General features: G+C 41.8%; 1 protein-coding gene across 3 annotated transcripts in view; it reads left to right on the plus strand.

The window, feature by feature from the left end:
• SYDE2 (synapse defective Rho GTPase homolog 2) overlaps nucleotides 1-13202 on the plus strand; it is a 200441-nt gene that overhangs the window by 158691 nt on the left and 28548 nt on the right. For all 3 annotated transcript variants that reach the window (XM_078645550.1, XM_078645551.1, XM_078645552.1), the window contains one exon: nucleotides 8710-8941. In XM_078645550.1, the coding sequence (XP_078501676.1) occupies nucleotides 8710-8941 (232 nt within the window). The remainder of the gene's footprint in view (nucleotides 1-8709; nucleotides 8942-13202) is intronic.

The raw sequence follows: 13202 nt of genomic DNA on the forward strand, positions 1-13202 counted from the left end.
TTGTGTCTGGTAATCTCGACCTAAAATGGTCCCATGGCCTTTTGTAAATCAGAATGCATCTGCTGAATTCCTTCCTTGACGGTAAACACACATTACAACGCATTTTTTACAACGCACTACCATTACAACGGAACTTTTACAACGCAAATACTATTACAACGCATTTATTTACAACGCATGTTTTTACAACGCAGGTACTTTTACAACGCATACCATTACAACGTAAGTATAGGTAAGTATATAATTATATTTAAAATGTTATATGTTAGGTTTTTTTTAAAGGGGTATTTTTAGGGTTCAGGGTCATTTTTGGGTTTATGGGTAAAGGGGTATTTTTAGGGTTTAGGGTCAGTTTTGGGTTTTTGGGTAAAGGGGTATTTTTAGGGTTCAGGGTCAGTTTTGGGTTTTTGGGTAAAAGGGTATTTTTAGGGTTCAGGGTCAGTTTTGGGTTTTTGGGTAAAGGGGTATTTTTAGGGTTCAGGGTCAGTTTTGGGTTTTTAGGTAAAGGGGTATTTTTAGGGTTTAGGGTCAGTTTTCAGTTTTTGGGTAAAGGGGTATTTTTAGGGTTCAGGGTCAGTTTTCAGTTTTTGGGTAAAGGGGTATTTTTTGGGTTTAGGGTCAGTTTTCAGTTTTTGGGTAAAGGGGTATTTTTAGGGTTCAGGGTCAGTTTTCAGTTTTTGGGTAAAGGGGTATTTTTAGGGTATAGGGTCAGTTTTCAGTTTTTGGGTAAAGGGGTATTTTTAGGGTTTAGGGTCAGTTTTCAGTTTTTGGGTAAAGGGGTATTTTTAGGGTTCAGGGTCAGTTTTCAGTTTTTGGGTAAAGGGGTATTTTTAGGGTTTAGGGTCAGTTTTCAGTTTTTGGGTAAAGGGGTATTTTTAGGGTTCAGGGTCAGTTTTCAGGTTTTGGGTAAAGGGGTATTTTTAGGGTTCAGGGTCAGTTTTCAGTTTTTGGGTAAAGGGGTATTTTTAGGGTTTAGGGTCAGTTTTCAGTTTTTGGGTAAAGGGGTATTTTTTGGGTTCAGGGTCAGTTTTGGGTTTTTGGGTAAAAGGGTATTTTTAGGGTTCATGGTCAGTTTTGGGTTTTTGGGTAAAGGGGTATTTTTAGGGTTCAGGGTCAGTTTTGGGAATTTTAGATAAAGGGGTACAAGAAAAAAATAAAATAAAAATAAATATAAATTAAATTAATTAAATAAAATTAAATTAAATTAAATTAAATACAATTACATTAAATAAAAATAATTTTAAATAATATACAATAAAAAAAATTATATATACTTACCAATACTTACGTTGTAATGGTATGCGTTGTAAAAGTACCTGCGTTGTAAAAAAATGCGTTGTAAATACATGCGTTGTAATAGTATTTGCGTTGTAAAAGTCCCGTTGTAACGGTATGCGTTGTAAAAATATGCGTTTTAACGTCATATATCCTTCCTTGACACATTCACAATTTAAATGAGGGAAAGTGTGCTTCTCCTGGTGCTGATGTCATTATGGAGCATGCACCAGTCCAGTGCAGCTTGGAAACATCCTGTGATTGTAGCTTTCAAAAGTAGGACATTGGAGGGGAAGAGCATAGCTAGTGGCTAAGCCTCTCTTTTCGGGTGTAATCATAGACTGGTACACAAACATAGACTGATGACATGGCTGTATCTTATCTCTGACAAACCTTTATTGCCTGGTCTTTGTAGATGGTGAATGAGCAGTACTTTAAAGCGAGCATCTCTTCATCTCCCCCATAAAGGAGGGTCCCATGTGTGCAAGAGGGCTGCATCTGCGCACTTTATGTGGCGTGTGTAAGACATGCCCATTGTACCTCCACCTGTGCTTGCAGAGATCTCCACACACAGGAGCTGGAAGTGTCTGCTGTCTGTGCCTTGAGAGCCGCATATATCAGGGGCTGACCAACATTAATATGTGCCAAGTGGAAACTAGTTTGACCCGTACCAGTTACACCCTGTTCACCCTATGTAATATAATGTTCCATGTTCCCAACTAAGCCTTTTTGCTTTCTCTGTGTGTAATTTTTTTATAAAATGATATTACTTCACTTTGCTGTTCTGTTAATGCTTGGCGAGCTAGTGCGTTGCTCATTTAATTACCAAACAGTGATCTGTAAAATCTGCAGTGGTAGTAAATCTTGAGGAGCAACAATATATAACCGGCTTTTCTGCCCTTTTACAGCTGTTTTGCATTTTTAAATCCGTAAAGCATTTCTAGACATTCATAAAGCCATCTTTAGAGTGAGATCCTGCAATTCTGCTGGAAAGATGTTCATCTTGTCTGGCCTCCCACTTAACTGTTTTTAGTCTGCCATTAACCTCCAGTTTTATTGCTTCAGAACTGAACATTTTCTTACGCCTTTATAATTGTTATACTCTTTAAATATTCCCCTAAATGAAATTGGTGTTATTCCCTGGACATCTCAACCGAAATTTCTCTCCACAATATTAATTAGCTGCATACATGTATTTATGTGTGTGCCCTATGACTTGGTTGCACAGTATAATATTATTGTTGTATTGTGTGCAACATAATGCAAATAGTTAAACGTTCAAGGCAGCAGGCTTTTGTCAGTGTCCAATTCTGCATATCCTGCTTCCTCTAGGATCTCACTTATAACCCCCCTTCGCCATCCCAGTCATGCCACCCTTCGGATACCTCCAGATATGCCATTGTTTGAGACCTCAAGAGATGCCACTCTATTAGACTCAAGTCATGGCACCATTATGGACAACAGTTCTGCCTCTATCTAACTTAATCTCTTAATCTTGCTCTGTGTGGTGATTTTGCCCTTGCCCCTCTCCGTGTACTTTCATTTGATTAAAAAACTTCGCCCCCCCCTCACTGGTACTCTGCTTTTTAGGTTTTGCCTGGGGCACGGAGCTTTAGCTCCGCCCCCAGGAGAAATCTGTAGTCTTCAGTAAGGGACACTTGAATCCGCCCTCTGTTCCATTGGCTAGCTCCATAAATGGAGGCTAGCCATTGGAACAGAGATCTGTCCGTCAAGGCCGGACCAGATTCGGGGGCGTTCCCGAGAATTTTTCGCTCTCCGCCCCTCTGTGCGCTCATCTCGGCGGTGGGCGTGTTGTTTTTTTTTTTTCTGTCAGGGCGTGTTCTCTCATTCTGCCGAAGATGGCGCCGGGGCCTGTCGACTTCTCGTTGCTCCAAGAAGTCCAGGTGAGTGCTCTGCATTTTGATTTGATATCCCGCCCCCCTCCCGCTGTCCGTGTGTGCCCCGTTCCCGCCCCCCCTCCCCGTGTTTCCGGCCCGTAAATGCTTCCGCTGTCAGGTCCCGCTGTGATTCTGTGTAGACAACGATTAAGTCTGCGTGATAGGCAAGGACTCGAAACAGCCGTAGCCCTCGTTGCTTGCTGTGCACATGGTACGTGAGAGAGAGGCCTTCCCCCAGCACTCACTCACTCAAGACACTCGCGTATAAGTCAACAGTAACGAACGGGGGCTTGCAGTAAATTATGTGGAATAATGCAGCTCATTTCGGGACCACTCGGAGGGGCTGCGAGGTTCGACTCCACTCGGAGCAGAGCTCACTCTGCCATGTCCTGTGGGAGGACCCGTACGTGCAGGAGGCTCTGGAGCACCGTAGCCCCGGTGATGTCACCCGCCGACAGAGATGTGTTTCTGTCCTGTGGGGCAGCGGCGGCTGCTGGGAATCCCGTGGCCCTGCCTGCAGCTCTGGGTGTTCGCGATACTGCTGTGTGGGGCTCGCGGTTGCTCCTGCCCGGCATCTTGCCGCTGCTTCGGGGATCTGGGATTCCGGGATCTCCTTACACCTTAAAATCATTCCCCAAACCGTCCACGTTCGGCCTTATGCATGCACAAGAAAGTTATACAGTTCTGGCAACAAACACACACTGAGAGCAATACACAAATTCTTGTTGTGTTTATTAGTGTAGATGCCCACACAGTGAAGTGGAGTGCTTCTGGCCGTGGCCCATCGCAGCCCCGCTGCCTGACTGCCTACCACAGCCCGTGGTGTGTATCCTTGTTTTGCGGTGGAGCTCCTGAGTCGTGTTCTAGTGTGCTGACGTTGCATGCATTAGTACAATCAGCCTAGACCTACTGGCTTTGTCACTACTTGTTGTGTCCTTCTTCCCTCTGTCTGCCTGGTGTTTTGTGCCGTTCTGCCCTCCACTACAATCATCCCCCCCCCCTCGTTTTTGTGTCCTTCCCTCTGTCTGCCTGGTGTTTTGTGCCGTTCTGCCCTCCGTTACAATCATCCCCCCCCCTCGTTTTTGTGTCCTTCTGCCCTCTGTCTGCATAGTGTTTTGTGCCGTTCTGTCCACCCTTAGAATCAACCCCCCCCCTCGTTTTTGTGTCCTTCTTCCCTCTGTCTGCCTGGTGTTTTGTGCCGTTCTGCCCTCCGTTACAATCATCCCCCCCCCCTCGTTTTTGTGTCCTTCTGCCCTGTCTGCAGTGTTTTGTGCCGTTCTGCCCACCCTTTAGAATCACCCCCCCCCCCTCGTTTTTGTGTCCTTCTTCCCTCTGTCTGCCTGTTTTTTTGTGCCAATCTGCCCTCAGTTATAATTGTTTCCACTCGTTTTTGTGTCCTTCTGCCCTTTGTCTGCCTGGTGTTTTGTGCCGTTCCTCCACCTGAACTGAGCCCTTTAAAATAAGGCCATGCTCCAAAAAGTACCCCAGCCCCCTGCCCTGAACCATAAAAAACTGCCCCTACCTCCGTGAAGTACTCTGACTCTGCTCCCTACCCTCCCTTGGCACCTAAAACTGTCCCCTGCCATGCAACCTACACAGCCTCGACTTAGTAAACTGTCCCTTCTCTGTGTGCTTCGAGGCAGTAAAATGTAAGCCTAGGCACAAATGGATGGTTGGATTTGTGGGGTAAAGTTTTATTTAATGTGATTTTATGTAGCGCGAACTTTACCCGAAGGTGTCGGAGCGCTTTACATAAGAACCAGTTGCCAAACCTAAGGACTTTGATTTACATGCGTTAAGTAAAAGATACAAACAGGAAAACAATTGAAATGTACTAGATGTAGTCACACAAAGAAGAGACTGTTGATTCTCGTTATATTTCTATATACATATGGAAGGGATATGAATAGATGTACTGCAAGAGTCACATAAGAATGTTAGAGTAGAAAGGTCTACTGCATATACTAGTGAATACAGTCATCTCTATAAAAAAAAAAAGAGTTATATTTAGAGGGGTCGGAGTGGGACGCAGTGGATAGATGGATGCATGATGGATGATGGATGGATGCATGATGGATGGATGTATGCATGATGCATGGATGTATGGGTGGATGCATGGATGGGTTGTTGGTTGGATGGGTTGGTGGATTGCATAAATTGTTGAGGGATTGGCTGTATATATGCATCTATCCATCCATCCATCCATACACCCATCCATCCATACACTCATCCATGCATGCACCCATCCATGCATGCACCCATCCTTGCATCCACCAACTCATCCATTCAAGCATTACAACAAGAGCCCTCAGCTCTCCTTCGTCTCTCCTCGCCCCCCCCTTCCCTGAGCCCGCAGCTCTCCTTCGTCTCTCCTCGCCCCCCCTTCCCTGTGCCCTGCCCTGCTATTGTAAATGACAATGCCATTTATTTATGTTAAAAAAAAAAAACATAAATAAAAATAATGTCAAGAGCAATGCCAATAGCTCTAACTTTCACAAAGGCAAAACCATTGCATTGTAAATGCTTGTTCCATTGTGTCACCACAGTCTTTCCTTGTCGGTGACTGGACGTTGCTTTTCTATGTAACCATGGGCTGTGACCCGGTCTCTCTTGACTTATTTTCGCCTGCAGTGTTGTTCTTCCCCTACCCTACTCCTTCCCCTTCACTACGTTAGTCTTCCCCACTTAATTTCCCCCCCTTGTCAGCCCCAGTGTTATGTTAGTGTGATGCTAGACACCTTCACCTTCAATGACCTCGGAGTCATCTCCACTGTTCCAAAATCAGTTTCTGTCCTAGCACTCTGCCAATGAATGCAGTGTAAGCAACAGAAACTCCACAGGGTAAATATGATTATCTTTTGGAGGTGAAGTTGCGTGCCCTTTCTTTTTTTTTTCTCTATTGAAAACAATCCTGAACACAAAACTGTGAATCTGCAAACATTCTCTATTTCAAATACATACAAGTGGCCTTGTACATAGCCATTTGCCAGTTCAGCGGGCACAGAGCATGCAGGGGTTACTGGGTCAACTCTGGGAATTAAGGTCGTTTACTCCTGATGTCCCAGGGCTCCACTGACTCTGGATCCTGAGCAGCTGGGCCAAGTACCTCTTCAGCACTCGACTATCAGTAATGGTGTGGGTCGAGCAGTCCAAGGCTCCCACGGAGGGGAAGGTAGATACAGGGGGTGGGGGGGGGGGGGGGGGGTACTGAACATATGAGCACAACTCAAAATAAGCGCAGTAACAACAATATACTCACTTTATGGAAAAATAAGTATTTTATTTTACTGCTATTAACACAAAGGAAAATATGATGCTCACAGTCCCCCCACAGGTTAGAGCTGTAGTGTTTCTTAGGCAGTTCCATGTGTCCCACTCCATGCTCTCTCTAGTGATAGAAGTTTTTCCCCATTCACTATAGGCAACATCCAGAGTAAGCCCCACTAGTAGTCCGAGTCTCAAGAGTTCCACTGCAACTCAGTTTTAAAGTTCAAACTTTTCCTGTGCTGAAGTGCTATCTAGCAAGCAAGTTCCCTTGGGGCCGGCTGGCCCGAAATAAGTCTAAACTGCACTTTGCAGGATCGGAACAACCAAAGTTTCTGAGAACACTCCCTCTGCGGGCGCTGGATTAGAAGCTGTGGTTCAGGTGTGCGAGCTGCGTTCAGTGGTCCTCCAGTTCCTCACACAGGGTCATGCAGCTGCAGTGACTGTAGGTTCATTTTGGCTCCTACAAGCTGGGTAAGTTCATTGCTGTGTTCCATAGTGAGAGTGGGAGGATGGGTAAGCAGTGGAAAGGTTGTGGTGCTGATCCTCTTATCACAGTGCTGGTACGCAGGGGTTCCCACAGTGGCCTTTCTCCTCCGGTGACTATCCCGACCAAATCACACTTCTCGTTTGGTCCTTGTGACCCCCTCTGGCATATGGGGTCATCATTTCTTCACTGCACATGAGCCCAGGCTTTGGCCCATTCAGCATGGCAATCAATCCACAGTGGCCCTTCCTGGCATCTGGCATTGCTGGTTCCTTACTGCGCATGGCAGCGACCCGTTTGGCATAGTGACAATCATAGCAGCCCTCCCCAGGCATACTGGGGTCGGCAAGTTGTTTCTGCACATGAGCAACCCTATCAGTGCAGCAGCCTTCTCCTCACAACTCGCAGAGTCAAATCGACAGAATTGCCCACTGGATCTTGCTTCCTCTAAGCTCTCCTCTTCCTCACAGGACACACTGGTCTTGGCCCGCTAGCAGACCCTGGGACTTGGAATTCACTGGGTGATGTCCCCTCATCCAGTTGGGAAACTTGCAGGCCTTGATCCCCAGTCCTGGTCACAGGAAGAAGTCTTACAGAGCTTCTCTTCTCACAGCACAATATGAATGTAGTCCCATTCTGAGGAGAACGTGTGCAATACTAAAAAGCAAGGAACCCTTGTGGAACTTTCATGCTTAAATATGACTGCTATGCAAATAAATTAGGAAGACATTTATAAAGGGCCTATTCACAAACTCAGTGCCTGAGCAGAGTATCCTCTTAATTGCTAACTAGCTCATCATTTTGCTCTTGCACAGCCCACTCCACCATCAGTTATATTACTATACAATTTCAGCCCTGTAACCAGGTTGAGGAAATGAGTTTAACTTGATGCCTAAAGAGCTATCACAACTCTTTGTTTTTCTAGAGATCTTTGACATAAATAAAGGTATGGTTCAATTCCTGGAATGTTCAGAGGTTAAAATCCAAAATAAGATGGCCATTTTATATGCCAGTGGGATGAGTCTCTTTACAAGGTTGCAAAACTATCTTCAAGCTTATCGTAAAGCTGTGAATATTCACCTCATGAAGAATACAACGTAAGCTAAATCCTACAAAATACTAATTGATTATCTGGGGCTCTTGTTCAAAACAAATACTTTCATTAAACTATCCTTTGGGGGTTGCTGCAATAGAAAATGTGTATGCATTTACATTCATTGGAACATCGTGGAGAGGAAGTAATCACCAGAACTTCCATTCATGAAAACCTAAGCAAATTATGTAGGCCAGGGTGAAAGACATCTTTTGTTTTGGTTCCAAGTGTTAGGTGTCAGCACCTACCAGGATCATTTGAATACTGTTTTGGGGGGAAAACAATGGTCCTAATGTAATCACAAAACGCTGGACCCTGATGATTCTTTTGGGCTCTAAGTGCATTCAGGACAGAATATCTGAAGCACTCCTCTTTTATGTACCAGTTTGTGGGAGGATTCTTGTGAAGTCTAGAATTTATAACCAGGTATGATCTCCCACACAGTAAAGTGTTAGCCCCATCCCCTGGTAGCAAGAGCACAAAGCAGGGTGTTTTTTCACATAGAAATGTAAGTAAAATACTTAAACAGCTCCAAAACATCATTAACAATTCCTATTTAATGTTTCCTAGCTTCCAATTGTGCCTTAGTTTCCTGCTGACATTTTTATTGTTGCGGTACTGTAATGTGGAGAACACAATCCATTTATGTGGTCTTCCATAAAGATAAACTACATTTCTGAATGTTTTTCTAGGCTACGTTGAAGATGCTTCTGGACCACCTAAAGCGTGTGGCTTCACACCATGAAGTAAACAAGATGACCTGCCAGAACCTGGCTGTGTGCTTTGGGCCGGTGCTGCTAAGCCAGAGGCAAGAGACCTCCCACCATAACAACCGTGTCTTCACAGACTCTGAAGAGCTTGCAAGTGCCCTGGACTTCAAAAAACACATAGAGGTTCTACATTATTTACTCCAGATGTGGCCAGGTGAGGAAGCATGAAGTATTAAACTATGCAAAGTATAATTCTTTCCTGTGAAATTAAATGAAAAATTGAAGCCTTGAAATACTCCCATTTATTATGAACAGTACGCATGTTGAGAATCTAGCCGTGTTTGTAGCAGGAAACATGAATTATTCTTTTATACAGTCTTTCATAATGGTAGGGTACGAGATCTTCAATTATCATACATCCACTTTATCATTCTAACCACAGCATCACAGAGTGAGCTCAGGTAAGTAGGTGGGGCATTAAGAATGTTTAATGTATACTCTGCACTTTAGCAGTTGAGTCGATGTACTGAGTGGCATAATATCGTAGGTCAAAAATATATCAACCTTGAAATAGTGACATAAAATCAGTTTCAAATTTCGGCCTTGGTTGAAAATAATTGATTGCATCAGGTTTCATGATAGCAATGTTTTTTGTTTTGTTATTCAGAATTGTTCCTCTAGTGTGTGACCTTATGATGGGGCGGGGGTCTGCTTTTACATACATTTAATAAGGTGTATAATCAAACATGAAGGACAATTTTGAATCCTTCAAGGTCACTATTAAAAATATTCATCAGTGCAGTTCTTGGATGACCGTTGTGCAGGCTAGCCTATGACCATTTTTTCATTCATCTAGATGTTTATGGTACAAATTACTGTTCTAGAATTCTAGCGTTGTTGGAATAGTGCTGATGGCATGGCAATTATTTCTAGTCCATCAAAACTTGACTTGTATATACCCCTCATGGTACAGAAGGTATTTCTTATTTTTACACGAGCCACACTAATGATAATATGCTGCCCACAGAGCTTGTATACCAGCAGTTTCTGCCTTAGCATGTTCCAAGTGCACAATTTTCAGCCCAATTCATTATGCTTCGACAAATGCACATAACTGTGTTTTTTTACTCACTGTGAGTCAGTCTATAAGGGCTTTGTTTTGCTTATAAGTTTACACTCTGCCTTGTAAATTATTCCTCCTTGAAGAAGTTTGAATTACAACGCGTTTGCTGATTTGACATTACGTTTTAGATTTGGATAGAGATAGTGGCAAACAGCATCGCTGAGATGTAAAATCAAAGCAGTCACTGTATATTTTTATACTGGTTTTTGGCAGGATCGGTCGCTAATGTAAAGCAGTCTCTTTTTTGAAAGCTACATTGGTTTTTCATGTTTGTTCACCATAACCTAAACTTTTGTCGGATTAAACCAAATCCACGCACTGTAGTCCCTTTAAGGGCTTGGGGTTTTATATACACCAGGAGGCTCGGAATTCTAGATCACGCTGTAGGAAAGTGCTATTGTGTGTATATGTGGCTGAGTATTTAAAGTACATATGGCTGCACTGACACACAGTTGTTAGTACAATGTAAAACATTGAATTAAATTTCCAAAAGCAACAGCAGCATATGGTAGCCTTTGTTGTGCTTAATGTTCGATTTTTAGAAGGATGCAGAGAGCACAAGGTATAGGCATTCTGTTATTATTGCAGTTCAGTCTTTTATCCATATTTGTCAGCATTCCTGAAATGCGTCGAGTTACACATGACCACTGTTCGTGTTAAGAATTTCTTCCACAAGTCTGGACTAGAGAATCATAATTCACAAGCAGCAGCACATCCAGGAAGTTATGTTTTCCTGTTAAAATTCTACATTGTTTCTGCATGGCCTGCAGTGTGATAAGTATTTTCCAGGTAACGAAGAAGGAATTTGTGTTTTTAAAGATTTACTGATGTGAATATATTGCATTATCTCGTTATTACTTCGCGATGTCTGCGAATAATAGTAGCACTTAAAATATAATGATGCAGAAAAAACTACTTTTTCACTGGATTTCAGCTTGAAAGCATTTTGTATTAACCGCAGGAAATTTCAAGTTCAGACGCACTGGTTATGTTTTGAAGCAAATACTTTCTCTAGCAGCCTATAAGATAGCTATCTCCTGGTCATCTTTCCTCCTATTTCCTTATGTAATTCATGATAGCCATATAGGCAGTGATATGTAGAGTAGAACCTTATTGGTAGGGTCTTTAATGGGGACGGTTCAGAAAGACAAGCAAGAGTTTTTAAAAGAGTACTTATGTTATGTAAGACAGTACTCTTTTACTTACTGTTATATGCCTCTGTAAGTTGATCCTAGAACATATATAATGTGAATTTTCATGGAATTTTCATATATAATTAGTATAAATAGTGATTCATAAAGGCATGTAGGAGTTTGTAAAAGAGTACTCATGTAGCACTAGTTCCCATACTTCCAAATGCTTTTGTGAAGCAGCCTGTATGTATTTTTCACAAGCTCATCCTGCCTCCAGATTTGCTTGATTTGCTTTAGTATGTATGATACCGTGTAGAGAAATGAGTTGCTGAAAAGGAATAACTCCAGTATCCCCCCTGATGCATCTGCTGAAATCTGTCATAGTCCCACATACAGAATCAATGAATTTAGGACAAGGATGGTAATAATGTGGTGGTAGAGAGACTCTTTTTAATCATTGCCACTCTCCAACTGAATCAAAAAGGTCAATAAGCAACTTAATCATCTTAAATCAGTAACCTTCTCTGAGTTTCCCACATCTACCAAGTTATCCTCTTTTAGGTCTATGCAAAGAGAAGAGACTGGACTTTGTCCACAGTACAAAATAGCACCATCATAAGTATACCCAATTCTCCTGCAACAAGAAGCAATAAAGACAACAGTACTATTTATGTGAGATAGAGATACTAACACTTTTGTAGTGATTCTGGAAGTTCATGTTCCCTGAGTCAAAGAGGAATGTAATGAAACTTCCCCATGTCTATTTCATTGCCTGCTCAATTTCTATTGCAAGGCAAAGCTACAATGGTTCCTTTAGACATACTGATGAGTTTTCTTTTTGCAAGGTCGAGATTGTATTCCTTTCTTATTTTATTTCTTGTACAGTATCCTTCTTCACGTAGTGCACTGCATTGTCTGTATTACACCCTAATAATTAGCTCTTCTTATTATGTCAAGTATTTCTCGACATCATTTTCATACCACTTCTTTACATTAAAATAAGTAGAAGCTTTTTTTTAAAGGTATCTTCATATATATATTTGAATGTTGCTTGCTTTCTATTGTTACTACCAAATAGCTTTTTTCAAATCCAATAGCTAGAATGATCAGTTTATTGAAACGTTTAGTTGAAAATGCACAAAAACAGCAAAGAGGGCATTTTGGAACTGGCCATTTTCAAACCCAATAGCTCAGATGATCAGTTTATTTAAACATTTTACTGTATTCATTTAGTTGAAAATGAACAAAACAAGCAAAGAGGACATATTGGAACTGGCCATGAAGGAGCCATGGAGAATGCAGCTTTTAATAACTGTGGCAAGGAATGTACTTAAGATACTTCATGGGATTTCAAACAACTTTAGTTCTCAAGTGTGATGGCTGATCCATCACTTGACAAACATTTTAAATAGTAATAATGCAGATGCTAGGCCCCATTTACTATGTAATGGAATAGTACAAACCTCAATATGCTACTAATAAATAAGAGACAATACATTAGATTTATTGTTGAACACAGCTCTACCAGCTTACGAGTGCTGTTGTTCGCAGCACATATTCACTAAATGTATTTAGTAAGTTTCATGCATTTCTTGCCCCATTTCTGAGATTAGGTTAACCACAAAATCTTTCACAGAACCATTGGGTAATAGGATCCACTACAGTCTCCCAAGATAACAATTCAAGATGGTCTTGATGTGGGCATGCTAATAAAACACAAAACGTAAATACGTTTCAACAGAAGGCTGTAACTTCTACATGTAGTATGCTTATCCATTGATGTAATGAATGCAGTTCTAAGAGAAACTGGTGTATTATTTAAAGACTTACACTTTACTATTGATCGACTTTTATAGTTCATTGAACCCAAATAAAGTTGAGGGATAGTAATAAAGACTTTCAAAAGCCTTCAGTGTCCTATTGGGCTGCAAATTTATAGGGCCTTATTTGATCAAATACTAAAACCTTATAACTAAAATATAAATGACCTATGGATTCACATTAAAATAGACTGGGAAAGTTCGATAATATATTCCATAACAATTTAAGCCCAGGAATGTTAGTTGTAAAATTTGGCAAAAGACCTAGCTTCATAGAATATTTTCAGATGTTCCTGTACTGACCAAGGTTTTTTACCCTGCCAACAGTATCACCAAACTGAGAACTTTCAGGAAAGATTTTTCGACTTTACTCTCTGTCCTGCAAGGTGAAAGAATGTT

Source organism: Lissotriton helveticus, chromosome 1_1 (genome assembly GCF_964261635.1).
Source record: "Lissotriton helveticus chromosome 1_1, aLisHel1.1, whole genome shotgun sequence".
NCBI lineage: Eukaryota > Metazoa > Chordata > Amphibia > Caudata > Salamandridae > Lissotriton > Lissotriton helveticus.